The sequence below is a fragment of the Athene cunicularia genome, assembly GCF_003259725.1.
Source record: "Athene cunicularia isolate RWA chromosome 2 unlocalized genomic scaffold, athCun1 chr2_part1, whole genome shotgun sequence".
Taxonomy (NCBI): Eukaryota; Metazoa; Chordata; class Aves; order Strigiformes; family Strigidae; genus Athene; species Athene cunicularia.
Window position 1 is genome coordinate 33,236,659 of NW_020799095.1, and position 16,845 is coordinate 33,253,503.

At 37.5% G+C, this 16,845-nt stretch overlaps 1 protein-coding gene across 1 annotated transcript in view; it reads right to left on the reverse strand.

The window, feature by feature from the left end:
* Positions 1-16,845, reverse strand: part of DNAJC1 (DnaJ heat shock protein family (Hsp40) member C1) — a 73,232-nt gene that overhangs the window by 32,213 nt on the left and 24,174 nt on the right. The window contains exon 8 of the mRNA XM_026843390.1: positions 11,329-11,495. Within this exon, the coding sequence (XP_026699191.1) occupies positions 11,329-11,495 (167 nt within the window). The remainder of the gene's footprint in view (positions 1-11,328; positions 11,496-16,845) is intronic.

Consider the following 16,845-nt stretch of genomic DNA (forward strand, 5'->3'; position numbering starts at 1 on the left):
TCTGACACCTTGCTCCCACCCCTCTGTTCTTCCTGGGCTCAACTTGACTCCCAATTTTCTCTACCTCCTACCTCAGGGGTGCAGAGGGACAGAGAATGGGGGTTGTGGTCAGTTCATCACTTGTCATTTCTGCCACTCCTTCCTCCTCAGGGGGAGAACTCCTCACACTCTTCCCCTGCTCCAGTGTGGGGTCCCTCCCACAGGAGACAGTTCACAACAAACTTCTCCAACATGAATCCTTCCCACAGGCTGCAGTCCTTCAGGAACAGGCTGCTCCAGTGTGGGTCCCCCACGAGGTCAAAAGTCCTGCCAGCAAACCTGCTCCAGTGTGGGCTCCTCTCTCTCCATGGGTCCACAGTCCTGCCAGGAACCTGCTCCAACCTGGGCTTCCCACAGGGTCACAGCCTCCTCTGGGCATCCATCTACTCCGGTGTGGTGTCCTCTAGGGGCTGCAGGTGGATCTCTGCTCCACCATTACCCTCCATGTGCTGCAGGGCCCAGCCTGCTTCACCATGGGCTGCAGGGGAATCTCTGATCCAGTGCCTGGAACACCTCCTCCCCCTCCTTCTGCACTGACCTTGGTGTCTGCAGAGTTGTTTCTCTCACATATTCTCACTCCTCTCTTCAGCTGCAGGTTGTTTTTTTCCCCCCTTCTTAAATATGTTATCCCAGAGGCACTACCACCATCACTGATGGGTTCGGCCTTAGCCAGCGGTGGGTCCATCTTGAAGCCGGGTGGCATTGGCTCCATTGGACACAGGGAAAGCTTCTGGCAGCCTTTCACAGAAGCCACCCCTGCAGTTTCCTGCTACCAAAATCTTCCCATGCAAACCCAATACAACTTAACTTCAAATATGGATCCAACTCCTATTCATTTAAACAGAATGCAACTGCATGTTCAAGTGTGCTGAACTGAAGGTTTGAAGACTAAAGGTGATCTTTTCAAGACTGCATCCTGCCTATCAAAAACTGCATAGAAAATGGCTAATAACTAAATCGAGATGCTTATATCAGTAGCATTAAATGATTCATTGGCAAGGCAGGATTACATATATATCTTCATTGGGAAAACAAAAGCCAAACATCTCTTACATTGTTTGGTTTATTTTTAGTTTCCGGAGTTCACCCTAGATTATAATTTCTGAGCAATTTCTATAAAATAAATTTGGCCAAACCCCACTATAGTCATGGTCTTAGGGAGAAAAGGAAAGCAGCAGCATTGGGCATTATTAAAGAAGGCAAGATGCTGAATCTAACCAGATTTCAATTGGTTTGTCTGGAAAATCAGACACAGAAACATCACTATTTATTTATATTTATAAATTAAAACTATATTCATTTGAAGGTAACTTCATTCTCCAATTTAAAGATGGATAAGCTCATACCAAGAGAAGTAAGTAACTATTTTGCAACAGTCCACACATTTTAAATTTACATTGAAAAGCCAAAAAGAGCAACAGTGAATTGCACTACAGAAGTTGGTGCCATAAACTACAAATTCTGATCCCTAAGTTGTGGATTCTATGAAAATCCCGTTTCAGGGATACGTATCATCCTTGCCTCTCATTTATTGGTAAAATTCCAAGGATACACTGTGTCAATGCTGGACTGCTTCCTCTCCCTTCTGTTGGATGGGCAGGAGAAACTAGGGTAAGGTCACAGTGATAAACCAGCTATCACATCTTCCTCTAGCTTCTACCCTTTACATGTGCAACTACGGTCTCCTCCTCCTGCATCTCTATTCTACTCTTCATTTTGTAGTTGAGACGGGGGTGACTGCCAAGGAAAATCAGGATTTCCACCACTACCTGACCCCAACTGGGCTAAATCAGAGTAGTCCTGTTGGATGGTTTTCTACATCTCTCCCAGGCTAACAGGAAGACAAAACCTGTGCAATGAAGACTAATATTTACAAAGGCACCGCATGGCTTCTTGTAAATTTATGTGAAATGGATATCAGCTTCAGGACAGAAGAGACACTTGCAATGTCAAGAGTCACATTTTCAACAGTTAACTGGGAAAGATCGAGTTCCCGTTTCTCCTCACAGGCATGAGCTTTCTCTTATGTCATCTACCATGTCTCTCTCTGATAGACAACTATTGTGTCAATCTCAGAAGTGAAACAGGACTCAAGACCTGAGGTAAATTAAGAAGTCCAACCTGAGTTATAGGAGTTCATACAGCAGAAGCTATATAGCCCTAGTTTGGACCCAGGCAGGTTTCTAAACAGAGCTTACAGTGCTGCGTAGTGCAGTCATGGAGCTGCAATTTCAAAACCCTGCATATTTGGCCACACAGATTAAGAGTCTGCACAGTTCATTTGAGCTCTTGGGTAGTTTTCAACTGAGACTCAAAAAACTGAGAACTACATACAGAAAACACACACATAAAACTAGTCAGACTGAATTATGGTGGCAAATCACATCAATCACTTCTTCTGGAATACATATTCAGTTGAAAAACTACTGAAAGCTAGAATTTGACACCACGGCATCTATAGCATGGTGTTGAAATCAGTGCATTATTATTCTTGTCTGTACAAGACAAGAACCTGTGCTACTATATTTAATTAGACAGAAAGTTTAAAAAATCAAGATCAGGAAATATCAGGCAAATGTCAACTGTATAGCCTTAATTCAACACATATGCACAGCTGATTTAAAAAAAAAATCAACCTAGTGTGTAAGTGTTTTATATAACATATTGTTACTATCTTTAGGAAATATCCTTAGGGAAAGATATATTTTGGCTGACTGTTTCCTTTGCAATCTAGACTGAATTTTGGTTGTGCTGTGAAACATACTGTTCCCAAAAAACTTTCTCCCTGGCTGTCATATCAAATCATTTCTCTATGTAATTTAGATGCTTTTTAATATTCTCCTTAAAGGCACACAGCATAACTTTCCGGCTTGCATAGGTTACAACACCTCTCCACCCATACTAGTTATCAGCAGCCTGAACATGGCACACTTTAATGCAGATTATTGAATTACATATTCTATAAATACATTATTACTTTTTATAAATACAAGAATAAAGTTAGCTTTGTTAACCCATCCAACCTAACTAATTAGTTGAAGAGAGAAAGGCAGAAAAGGAAATACGTAAATTTCACATTCTTACATACCAGTTGTTAGTGTTTTTTCACATTTTTTAATATATTCCTGACCTATTTTAGGCATAACTCCATAACTCTTGGTTCAATGCTTACTACAATGCTTACAATTACTTACTGGCATTTGTTCCAGTCATAACTATTTTCTCTGAATCCATCACAAGGAGAATTTATTTTCATCACTTTGTATTTACAAATAGAATTTGTTCTTTGATGTATATCTGCCATAACACTGAAAACATCAACTTGAGATGCTAGCTGAAAAATATATCATCATCCTATAACTTTCTTCTTAAGAAAAGATGAGGATTAAAAAACCTGGATGTTTAATACTGCAGATGAAGTTAGATTTCTGACCCTAATGAATTTGATATTCACAGCTCAAAAGCAGAGAGGTCTTATTCTAGATTTAAAGATGTGGGTCATCCTGTCCAAGGAAAACTCAATAATTAAAACCAATGTTATTAAAAAAAAACCATATTAATTTTCTCCTTAAAGCTATTCAAGTCCAAAGTATAGACACTTAAATATTTAAGACAGAAGACTGCAAAGAAGGTTATTGTCTGCATTTAAGGAAAGATGATTCAAGGAGTACATAAATCTATTGTTTCTAAACAAAATTAGAAATACGCCAATTGGCTAGAAGTATGCTAAATACACTAATTTGCTAGAAATAGACTGCTCTGGTTCAACAGTCAAATAAAGAAACAAAAAGATTGGCTATAAAACCAACAAAAACAATGGCTTTTAAGTGTGATACTTGGGGAAAAAAAAAAAAAAAATAAATCAGTTTGTCTAGTTTTGTTCATTAGGCTAACTGACTTGTTGGCTAGCAAAGAGGAAGAGAAAGAGGAATCTAATCACTAGTATGTATGTATGGGGCAAAAAAATTTACACAAACATTTTAGAATAACCAAGATGTCTCTCTACTGATAAATTAAGTCCTGTTCCCTACTTCACAAACACAGTATATAAACAAAAGGGTGCCTTTTCCACACTGCCCCATCAATATCATTCTGCTACACAGAAGAAACATGTACACATTGCTCTGTACCTGTGCACTGACTTCAGGCAGGAGCCCAAGTATATTATATAGGTAGACTTAAACACCTACTTCAAAATGCGCATAGGACAAAAGTAGCTTTTCCATTAACCGCTAATAACTCTAATGTAAGTATAGTAACTGTAGGAGTTACCTGTAGGACGTAAATGTGGAGTTATTTTAAAATGCAAAACCCAATATGCTACTCAGGCTGAGTCTGCCACGTTTGTGGTGACATAAAGCATAATAAAACACAGGAAAACCTGGAGTCTTCTGACTTAACATTTTCAGTACCACTCTAATGGAGGCTTTTGGGCGTTTTTTTAAAATGAAGTATCTTTTCAGAGACACTGCATTGCTCAAGAGTTTGGTAATAGAATACTGAGTTTTCACCTCAGGGTTACTAAATTCAATATGGTCCAGATCAATAGTGACTCAGAGTCATCACCATTTGATGAGTTTGGAGCTCTGGTTAAAATGTATTACGAGCTAAGACTAGCTCCTAGTGAACAGCTTCATAACTGACACTAACAGGTATGGTTGCTGGCAGTCTCAATATAGAGCCTTAAATTCAGTGGGCACAGAATGATTTACTTTCTCAACCTATAGCAATCCCTCTGGGTCAGAGTTGAGGCACACTAGCAGGATACCATGAGGACCTTGGACTGCTAGTTGCTAACTTGTACCTGCCCGAGGAATAAAAGAGATTTAGAATACAGACGCACTTTTCAGATACCATATTTGTTTCACTGCTCAGAAAAATAAAATAAAGTTATTTCAAAATTAGATGAGCTCAGGTAGCACACCAAAACAGAATAACCCTTCCCCTCAAAGACCAATTTATTAAAACATCTGGTTTACACAGCACCTTAATCCTGCTAAGATACAAACTGCTTGCTTAAGGAATTAACATTTTTTAAAAGCCTGGAAACTGTATTCAGGTAATCCGTCATATGATGTCTGATTAGAACAAGCACCATGTTATTTGCTACTAAAGAAAAAGCATACTCAGATTTCAAAGCAGCACAGATGTGGGAAGATTCAAGGCAGCAGAGAACAGGTGGCAGGCTAGCTGGCAATTATGAAATGTGCAAGATTATAAAATGACTAAGATTTAATTGTCAAAACTATACTTTTTAAACAAAATAATAATTTAGCGTTTGTATAGCATTTTGCCTTTCAATGCTATAAAGCAGAGACCTCCTTTGTACATTTAAAGTTATTTTATATTGTTGTTCCACAGCCAGCTTTCAAATAGAATCTTCATGATTAAAAAGCTCACTCAGTTATCAATATCCTATCTATGAAACACAGTGCTTTGATAGCCTAGGCTGAAAAAAATAAAAACACAAACTCCATTTTAACCAGAAAAGAGTTCAGTATGAGATGACCACAGCCTACAGTTCAGTAATTGGAAAAAATGGTAACTACTGTATTTCCGGCATCTACCAATAAATAGTATAAAAACAATACTTACATATACTTTTGTTTCACAGTATTTTTAATAATCCTAATTTAAGGGCAAAATGTAGAGTGTAGCAAATGCAGGAGATTCGTGTTATCTATGCTTCCCAAGCTCTGTGCACAAAAATAGTTTTTACTAGTCCTGATTTAGTAAAATCAAGCCAGGTGTTCCTGCAATATCAAAAAAAACCCAAATGCCAAGAAGTGCTGCAGGATAACATGAAAAACAAAAATAATGAGAAACATGATTTTCTATCCATACATCTGGCCCAGCTGGAAGGGATCAGGCACTGTCTTTCTCCACCTTTATCTCCCCTATACAGAGCAAGCAAATACCAAAAGGTCAAAAGTATTCACCCCTCATTGAGGTAGAACTTGGAATTCTATCTTCAGAGATGAATGAGTCAAATGATATGGAATGAAGAGGAGATTCCAGTGTGAGAAGATGAGGAATCTGTAAACGAAAAGGAATTATAGTCCTGGTCGCACTGAAGACAACGATAAATCTCCCATTGATTTCTCAAGGGCCAAGATTTTCATGCAACAACAACATTATTCACATAAACAATGAACCCTCATGAAAACAACGTGTGTTACAAATCATGTAAAATCAACCCAGAACAAAGAATATGAAAGAAATCCCACTGGGAGAGAAATTACTTGGCAATGATTCATCAATTGAATGATTCCAGAAACAGTAAATAGATATATTCTTGCATGAATATTTGCAGAAAGGACAGAACAAGATCAGATGTAACAAAACATGTCCTCTAACAAATTGCTCTTTTTTCTTCCAGCTCCACATAATCAACAGCTCAACAGGAAAGTAAAGTGTTAAACAACTACAAAGGAATGCAATAATGGCTTAATAATATATGCAGACTACAAAATAATGCAACCTAGAAGGAAGCCCACAGTAACATTCTCTCTAAATTTCTCTTAATTCCCAACAAGCATACACAGAACACTTTAAGCCAATTTTTTGTGACAAAGAAAAAAAAAAATCAGAAGTTTGAGCTAAGTAAATTAAGCTACTTATGTCCTTTTAACAACCTGAAAAGAAGATGTAATCTGGGAGTACAAACATTCAGTGACAAAACAAAACCAGTTTCAGAAATAAACTTTTTCAGTGCTTTGAAGAGTTTTGTTATTATCATGAGAATGAGCTTTTAGTGAATCCTCTCAGCTCTGTAGTCATCCAGTTGGCATTAATAGTGTAAACAGTGCTATATGAATATGCAATTTAGTGCTAGCTAAGTATATGATTTCATGTATAGAAAAAAACCATCAAGTCTCATTACTTCATTTTCATGCTCTCAAATACAATTGAGTCTGCTTACACTATTTTCAACAGATAGTGTTTAATGGGATGGATGATCAAAGAAAGGTTTCATAAATAGTCTAGTTACTCATGTTCCCCTATGTGTTCCCAAATCTGAATTTAAACATACTGGCTGCAAATTAAATTCAGTATGTCTTTCTCTCCAAATCCATGAAAGGCAGTAAGTAATGATAAATGATCACCATTTTAGCTAAAACAGCCCGTAATGGAATGTAAAAACAACGCATCAAGTTATTTCCCAACAGCTTCCCTCTTCTGGTCAAAAACTTCATTTATTTAACCTTTCCTCATAAATATGATTTTCTAAATTTCTTTTTGTTGTTGATCTAGTCTTTCTGTTACTTTTTTTTTTCCTGAAAAGCACAACAATCAAAACTATACAAAAAGTCCAATGCCAGGAGGCCTGCATGGATGAACAGCAAGCTCCTGGACAAGTTCAAACATGAAAAGGAAGCCTACAGAGGATGGAAGCAAGGACAGATAGCCTGGGACAAGTACGGAGAAACTGTCCAAGCAGCCAGGGATCGGGTTAGAAAAGTGAAAGCCCTGACAGAATTAAATCTGGCTGGGGACATCAAGGGTGACAAGAAAAGCTTCTATAGGTACGTTGGTGATAAAAGGCAGACTAGGGAAAATGTGGGCCCTCTCTGGAAGGAGACAGGAGACCTGGTTACCTGGGACACAGAGAAGGCTGAGATAGATACTCAATTACTTTCTTGCTTCAGTCTTCACCAGCAAGTGCTCCAGTCACAATGGCTAAGATACAGAAGGCAAAGGCAAAGACGGGGAGAACGAAGCAAGTTTGATGCTCCAGGAAAGGGATGTGCCTTCCAGAGGGACCTTGACAAGCTTGACAGGTGGGCCCATACGAACCTCGGGAAGTTCAACAAGGCCAAGTGCAAGGTCCTGCACATGGGCAATCCCAAGCACAAATACAGGCTGGGTAGAGTACAGACTAAGAGCAGCCTTGAGGAGAAGGACTTGAGGGTGCTGGTTGATGAGAAGCTCAACGTGATCCTAGCAGTGTGCATTTGCAGTCCAGAAAGCCAACTGGGCTGCATCAAGAGAAGCATGACCAGCAGGTTGAGGGAGGTGATTCTGCTCCTCTATTCCACTCTCATGAGACCCCACCTGGAGTGCAGTGTCCAGCTCTGGGGCCCCCAACATAAGAATCACAGAACCATCTAGGTTGGAAAAGACCTTGAAGATCACCTAGTCCAATCATTAACCTAACATTGACAGTTGCCAACTACACCATATCCTTAGGTGTTGTGTCAACCAAACAGAATTCCAGTTATCATCAATAATTAGCATTATTTATTTTACAAAGAAAATTGTCATTTTATTTTTCTGCAGTGCCAAAGCCACACTCTTGTTCTACAAATAAGACGTAGAGCTCTTATGTAACCTTAATGAAACCATGGTGAGTCAGACACTTGTGAAAGCCATTATATCTTCTTCATGTTGGCAAATCTACTTTACAGAGCTATTTAGTCTATGATAATGTTATTTCCTAGATTAATATCTGTCAGAAAAATATCTGGATTCCTGTTGCAGATGGAACAATAGAAGTTTTCTTTTATACAACTTTGATTAATTTGAATTCATAACCTTAGACTTCCAAATTCACTCTTCCAAAAAGCGCAAACGTACTCTCTCAAACTGGAAAAAACATTAGTAAATAGTTTACAGGACTGTAGCCCATAAGCCATTAAACCAGCTTTAAAAAAAAAACCAACAAAAAATACCCAAAAAACAAACCACTGAACACCAACATGAAAGGGACCTAAGCATTCAAATATCATAAAGTACTAAAAAAAAAAGTAATCACAGGGACTGTCTTCAACCTAACAACTGAATATAATCTAAATTTATATGAAACTGGGCACTACGCATGGTACAACACTTCCAAAACACTAGTCCATGGATTATAGGCACCTCCTAAAGCAAAGCAGTTCACGAGCAATATGAAATTAATTGTAACCATCTACACTCAGGATACCAACACCAGAGACAGCAACTTAATTTCCTCATTTCTGGATGGATGACAGAGTAGCATACTATTTTATCAAGATACTTTGACCTTTCCACACAGATAACTGTTCTCAAGCCTGGTTGGCTGTACACAGTCCACATCCCGCAGCTATCATGAACTAAAAGAATTAAAAAGAAAAGCTAACAAGCTTTCTCATGAGTGAAGCATGACAATCCCAAGAAAAATTCTGATAGCAAAATGATTTGCAGAAGAGTAAGTTTCTCATAAGAAAAGCAGAATTGAAAGGTGAATGTTACATACCACTATATTGCACATCCATGCAAGAAGCAGAAGAGGGATGCTGTCCTAGTTCATCTATGATGTGCAGTGGAGGAAAATACATCTTTAAAATGCAAAATGTGTCGAATGACAGTTAGGAACAATTCACTTGTGGTACAACAGTTTTTCCAGTGAGCTTATTACAAATTGTATGACACAGACATTCTCATATTGACATACAAATGTCTCTTAAAAGCTACTAGAGCCAGTAACTTATATTCTCCATTTCTTTGTACAGTTTATGAATCTGTTTCTCTCCACTGCTGTATTAAATGTCGATTTTGCATTATGGTAACATATTAGCTGCCAAGGAAAGGAAGCACACCTCATCACGGTTTGTTCAGGTCAAACACTTTACCCAGACAGTATACCCACAAATTGCCTGCTTATCCCTAAAATGTTAACCTCATTTGTAACCGAATATAATTCAAAAACAACCCTCATGAATCAGAGTGATGGGATGCAATAGTGAACATCCAGGTGTAAGCATAGAAAAACAAGTTACTTACCTTTTAATAACAATTCGATATGTTTTAATTTTTGTGACTCCTGTTTCTGAAAGCATGTACCTACAACTTGTTCTCTTAGCAGTGTCTCTGAAGACACAACTTCTATATACTCTCTGTAGGAGGTGCAAAATTATAAGGGCTTAATTTCCATCAGAGGGGAGGGTGAATTTGGGGATTCAGGTAGTCAAGCATGCAACCAACCCAAGCGATTGTAAACAAACATACATCTTTTCTCCTTTAATCATCTGCCCACACAGCCTGGTAAGCAAAGCTGGTTCACAGCTGCAACTAACAGGAAGCCAATCCAGGGGTGTTCTTGTGTTAAGGTACACAAAGTAATGACTGTACATAGGGTCTTGACTCCCAGATAACTCTACAGAATTAAGGACCTGAGTTCTTACTTTCCAGAAGTACGTAAAAATATGCTCCAGTGTTTAATAAGGATTCAATCCCTTACACAGAAGTCAAAAGCTAAGCACATTTGCACAACGGATTTGTTACAGAAATATAAAAGCAAACATAACGCAGACGTACTAATTAATACAGTAAGATAAAAGTAACGTCAACAGAAGAGTGACAACTGGGAAGTTGTGAAACTTTGGAATCCAATAGTGGGTAGATGATTAAACACGTGACACAAAATTCTTTTAGTAAGAATTTTAGGTCTGGCTAGAATGGGAGGGAGTGTTTTTCACAGGCTTGAAAACAACCAAGGAGTAAGCAAATCTGCAGCAGAGAGGAATCAAACAAATGGCAGCAGGAACTTCTTTCACTGCTTTGATTCTGAAATCAATGTATTGCCCTAACTCTACTCCAAACACACCATTTCTCTCATTTCAGTCTTCCAAGCAAGGCAGATTTTCAAGTCAGGAGACCAATTCATAATATCTTTTCTGTCACCTGTGTATCTCAGTTTTAAGATGAAAACAACACATTTTCAAGCCAGTATGTTTTAATAAAGTTTACCAGAAGATAGTTACACTAACTGTCATTAAGACACCTTATCTCTAAGTAGAAAGAACCTTAACAACAGGCCTAAGGTGAATTGTTAGGGCTTTTGCATGTCAGATGAAATGCACAAGTACATAAGCAGTTCCATAATCAAAAGATACTATACCTGGATATTAAAAAGCAAAGGTTTCTCTTTTTTCCCCTGCTTTGCTTTTGTTTCAAGTAGAGAAGAATCTATTCTAGCAAGCAAAATGTTATTAACTGGAATTAAGAGAAATAACCAAGCTTCAAAACTTGACTGCATTACGTTCTGCTAATTTCTAGCAAACAAGAACAGTATTTATATTAGAAACTGTAGAGAGCTTTCATGTATTTTAATTAACGACATCCTATTATAACAACATTTCCAGTATCATTACGCAAATTACATTGAACTTCAATATAATCTTTTCCATTATGTCTCTGCCTGACAATTAATACTTCTCTAGACTTCAATGGTATATGAATATTGTGGTGGTATGCACACAATATTCCATTTTCTTAAAAGGCAAGCAAATGAAACATATAACACATGAAAGATTTTTAACTTACCTTCTTTTTTTGTGTTTTGTTCCTGCCTCCCAACCAATCATCCATTTGTTCCTCAATCTCTTCAATTGAAGCTCCATGATCATACGATGGTATATATGCACTTGATTCCAGGACTGTGTATACAGGGAATTCTGATTTTGGTTTCTTGACTTTAGGCTTCTTCTCCTCTACAGAAAAGTAAAAAAGAAAAAGTATTGCTACTAATACAGCAGAGAAGTGTAATTCAGAAGCAGGCCTAGCTCTTCAACTCTTAATGCTATATTAAAATTTTCACTGAGGAAGGGGCTTCAATTTCTTTGCTAAAAAGATACTTCAGCTTTGCAACAGTATTTTTATTTTTATGAAAAGTAAATAGCAATGCACCCACTAAGACCCTCTTCTACCTGAACTATGCTTTAAAGGGCCAAATGAAGAGCTCCTCAAAATCACAGTTAGGTCTTGTCACTTCTACACCACCTGGCAATTAAGATTAGTAGAGGCAAAAGCATAGGGAACTGTTAAAAGATTTTGAAAGTCCAGGTGGCTTCAAAGAAACTGGCAAAGGTAGAAATGCGAGTTTTAGACAATTTTGTATTACTTAATGGTCAGCTGTGCTGAGTAAAAGCTTCTGAATCAGTGGTTAGTTTCTCTGTTCTCAGATTTCTGTAACTATAAAAATAGCTCTGTTCTAGCACTTTCACATTTAGGAATATTTAAATGTTGGACCTAATTTCTCAAATTGATCACTCTTTTCTGCTCTCTGTCCTTCAAATACATTAAATGGGAGCAGCAGACTTAGGGGACAGGAAGGATAGACAGCAACCACCTCAATCTCAGCAACTGAAAACATACCTGCTATAGAAGATTATCTGGAAGATTTAAGATTGATTGAAAATTGCCAGAATATAGAAAAGACAAGAGGACGAGGATCAGAAAAAGAAGCTTGAACCCTCAGGAATCATCCAGAAACCTCAGGTATGTCAAGTGGGACTCTTGTTATTTTCTTATTGTTTTAAAAATGTAACTGGATGCTACTAAACTGAAAGAGCTGATTTAATGGCTGGCTGCAGTTAAAAGAGGAAACTGCTGCTCTACCTCCACCTTTCCACTCTCCATTGTGTGCTTATGTGCTCCTCTCTCTTCTATTTGTGCTTCGACAGTCCTCCAATCGCTTACCAAACTAATTCAATTCACTAATCTTGTAGAAAATTACTCCTTTACACTCCAGAAGAAAAAATCCAAGTTGTTTAAAGGTGGTGGGGCAAGGAAAAGGAGAAATACACTTCACAGCAGTGGGCCATTAGATCAGCTTATCTGCCTTTGCAACCATGCCCTAATGCTTTTCTGAGCATCAGAGAAGAAATGTCTTTTTATCATAAAAAAACCTTCTTAAAAAAAAATCCTGAAGAGGACAGAAGGACTGTTCCCTACATACTCTGATGCAGAATTCCTTTTCCTAACAGTATTTATACAGGAAGAGCACAGTGAAAAGACTCCATGGACTTGACAAACTTGTAGGAACTGAATATTTAAGAAAACCATAAATGGAGAAAGAACTGTTTCCTAACGCCTTGTGTAAGTCTAAAAAGAACAGGAAATTCATACAGATCTTGGAAGTCCTTCTATAGGCACACATAGCAAATATACTGAAATTACATGTACTCCTCCAGAAAACAAAACTAAAAGAAAGCCCAAAATATTAACCAGTATTTATCTCATTGTGTGGATGTTAATAAAGACAATACTGGTGCAAAATTCTTTTGATCTATTTCAAAAGGTAATTTTTATAAACAAATCACACATTAACCATTATCGCATTTTTCTCCAAAGCTGCCATATAATAGCTTCTGGAGTCAAGAGTTAAGGTTTGCATGGATAAGTAACAATGGCTTCACCAGCTATTTACTACAAACACATATACTGGCAAAAATATTATAGGAAGTTACCTTAAATTACAATTTCCACTACTGTATTTCAATCCTGCAAAAAGTTGACTTTACAGTGGAAACACACCAAGACAGTTAGATTTTCCTTTATCTTGCACCCCATCAGGTACTGTTTGCTCATTTTCCCACTCAAAATATTCAAATAGTTGAAAATGCCTGAATGCATCTAACTAACATTTTAAAATGAAAAGTCTAGCCTACAAATAGGTCACCTTGATTCTTTCTGTAGTTTCAGAACTAATTCTGTATTTCCAGAAGACACTGCACCCCACTTTAAAATGAGGTATCAAAAAGATGGTATCTAAGATTGCTTCAGGCAATTAGTGGGAGAGGAAGACCTAACATAAGTAAGACACCCCACTGTTTGCTGACTATCAAAGGAATGAGAAATCCCACCTAGAGAAGATGGCTGTATAACCTCAAACAAGCACTCAACCACCATTAAAATACTTGTCTCTACTGTCTCCCATGCATATATAAAATAAATAGAGAGTTCAGCATATTCCTTACATACCGCAATGGCTGCCATATTGAATTTAAAATAAACAGAATTGAAGTCACAGCACCTTTGACGTAGGGCTCCCAATAGCCCACTGAGAACAGTTTCACCTCAGAATTTTCCAAAGCCACTTTTTAGAATAGAGAAGCACATAAAAGTGATTTAACAGTAAAGGATTTTAGACAGGGGTAGTTCAGAAGTCATGTTCAGAGGTAATGATGTATACCATGAACCTTCAACTTAAAGCAGCCAAGCACTGTTGTTCTTTCAGGTGAAGATGGAGAAAACAAAACAGATCAAACTATTCCACCCAAACAACAAAAGTCCACAGCAGACACCTAAGACTGAAATTTCTCTCCTTCATGTCATCTTTTCATTATCAACAGTTCAGCTGGCACCCCAAAAGACACCTCTGACCTGACCTGGCACTTTCCCCTGAAGAGAATAAGGATCAGGTTTTTCAAACAGTAGATGATGCCTGGACAGCTGAATCCTACATCTGCTAAGGCTTGACAAACAGCCAGGAAGCTGGTGCTGCCATCACCACCACAACCTAAAGCAAGGATGTGTCTGAAGGTGCCAACAGTAGCCACAACTGCAGCTGCGATTCGGAGTTTTGAAACACAAGTGTTCCCATAATACTCTGCATCATCTTCTGATTTTGCGGGGTTTAGACTATGTGGTCATCCACAGTAACAGAACAGGCTCTTAAAATGCATTTTTCTCCTCCAGTCTCAGTGTTCTAACACTGCTGTGTATAAACCTAACTGAAATGCAGGAAAAGAATACAGAAAAATATTTCAGAGGTTCCTCCCAGTTTTATGACAGCCTACTTGCTGTCCACTGAAGACCCAATCAGACCACTATGCCCTATGTGGGCACCAATATCCAGCAAACAACTATGCCAGAGTTAGTAGTGCTCATACAACTAAATGCAGTGGAGAGAAACGGTCATGGTGAAACCAGTGCCTGACTTCGAGCTCAATAAGGTAAATGAATAGCTTACTACCACTACTATTTTCTGGGAACATTATGTATTTCAATTGCCAAATTACAGTGTAGTAACTTTTCTAGTTTATTAAATAGAATAAAAAAAACAGGCAACAGCAGAAAGTAAATGGATAATCCAAGATCATAAGCACTATGGAAGTTGTTTGATGTCTGCCACTCCAATGTAAAATGATCAGTATTTTACATGATTTATTACTTTATCATTTGCTGAATTCATACTCCAAGAATACTAATTTTCTATGAGTATTTTCCACCTTTAGATCTATCAAGTTCTTTACCAGAAGACTAAATTTGACTTACAATTTAAAAGGAGAAATATAATTTGTCCCCTATGTTTGAACAGCATATAAACATTCCCATGACTGGGATCCCTAGACTTTAACAAGATAACAACTAGCTAACTCTAAGAGCACAGGACTTTATGTTTCTAAATGCCTCCAATATTATTCCAGTACTGGCTATACATTTTACTAGTTTATGGTGCCATGATCCGTGTTTTGAAGTTTGATTAATTATTGGCACATAATCAGATATTTTGACCTTCCTTGTTAGTCCTTCCACCTTGTTACTACATTAATTTTATCAGTGGCAGAATTAATAGTATCTGGCTAATGGTTATTTGCTTTAAGATATATCATCTGTCTTTTTTAGAAGATAAGGAATCAGCTAGCATTTTGGATTCAGTGCCACATAATATAACAGTGATGCTTTCTCCATAATATCAGAGGTCCATATTTTAAAGTTTTCAGAACAGTATATAGCAATTTTTACCTGCCAGTTGATGTAAAGAATTCAGAGAATTTCTCACAGAAAAAGTGACCACTTCATATAGAAAGAAACAAAACAAAAAGAAGTGCAACACTTCTGCAAAGAAAATATGCCACATCAAGCTGGAGCTCCCTCTCTCTGCCAGACTTCCAAGCTTTAACTTTAAGCATGAACAAGAATTCACAGACAATATGGTCAAAAAAGACAGTGATGTTTTGAAAAAAAATCACAGAAAGGGACAGACTAATTGGTATCTCATGTGTTAAGCAAGAAATATGACCACACACTCAGGTAGACAACAAACACCTTTTTGACAAGGCAGTAAGATAGTGCACTGAGATCTCCTTTTCTTTCAACATTGTTCACTTACCTATGTAACTATGTAAGACAACAAAAGCATTTACAGCATTAAAATTTGTTTAAAACATGACAGAGAAAAATTCACTTGCATGTATAGCAACACAGTCAGATGGAATGCAACAGACCCAAAAGTCGGGAAAAAAATTATACTAAGGTTTTGACAGTCTATCACAAAAATGGAGCAAACTATATTCGATATTAATGCAAATATGGGACAAACATATGATTAAAACATACACATGTCTGTACTCACAATAAAGTCAATAGGATTACATGAATGCATCACAAGTTAGAGGCTGATGTATACATCTGCTGTACTGCGATCTAGAAGCTAGTTTACTTTTGAGCAAACTAACTAAAAACACGCTTAGTGATGAATATATTCTCAACTACAGAAAACTTCTCACAAGCTGTGGGGTATGACATCTTTCATCCTTTTCTCTATCTACCCTTCCCAAAACACCTCATCCCCATAATATGAAAGGGTTAGAAATAAACCATGCATGCCTCGTTCAAATAAGTCTCATAATACTGTATGTTCATGGAATATTTTCCATAAAATCTGAAGCCAGTTTTGTAGGGAGAGGCATCATATAGCCTAGTTAAAACAACTGGAAAAAGCACACAAGCTTGCAAGTTCTAAATCCTTTCAGCAGGCCTGCCAAAACAATCAGTGAAACAGATGATACTTAGTTTGCCATAATTAAGCTTCAGAGGTAACAATTAAGTGATCAGAACATTCACACCCACGCCAACGAAAAAAGCATGCATTATATGAATTCATTTTCTCTGAACCTTCTTGTCAGCAAATCATTACAGAGCAGGCGTGTGAACATTGCATTTTGGCAGGGATTAATACTAAACACAATTACCCAAGGTATTTGTCAATTACTTGGAAGTCAATGTGAAATCACCTTCAGTATAGTGCTCGATAACATAAATTTGGTCAAAACG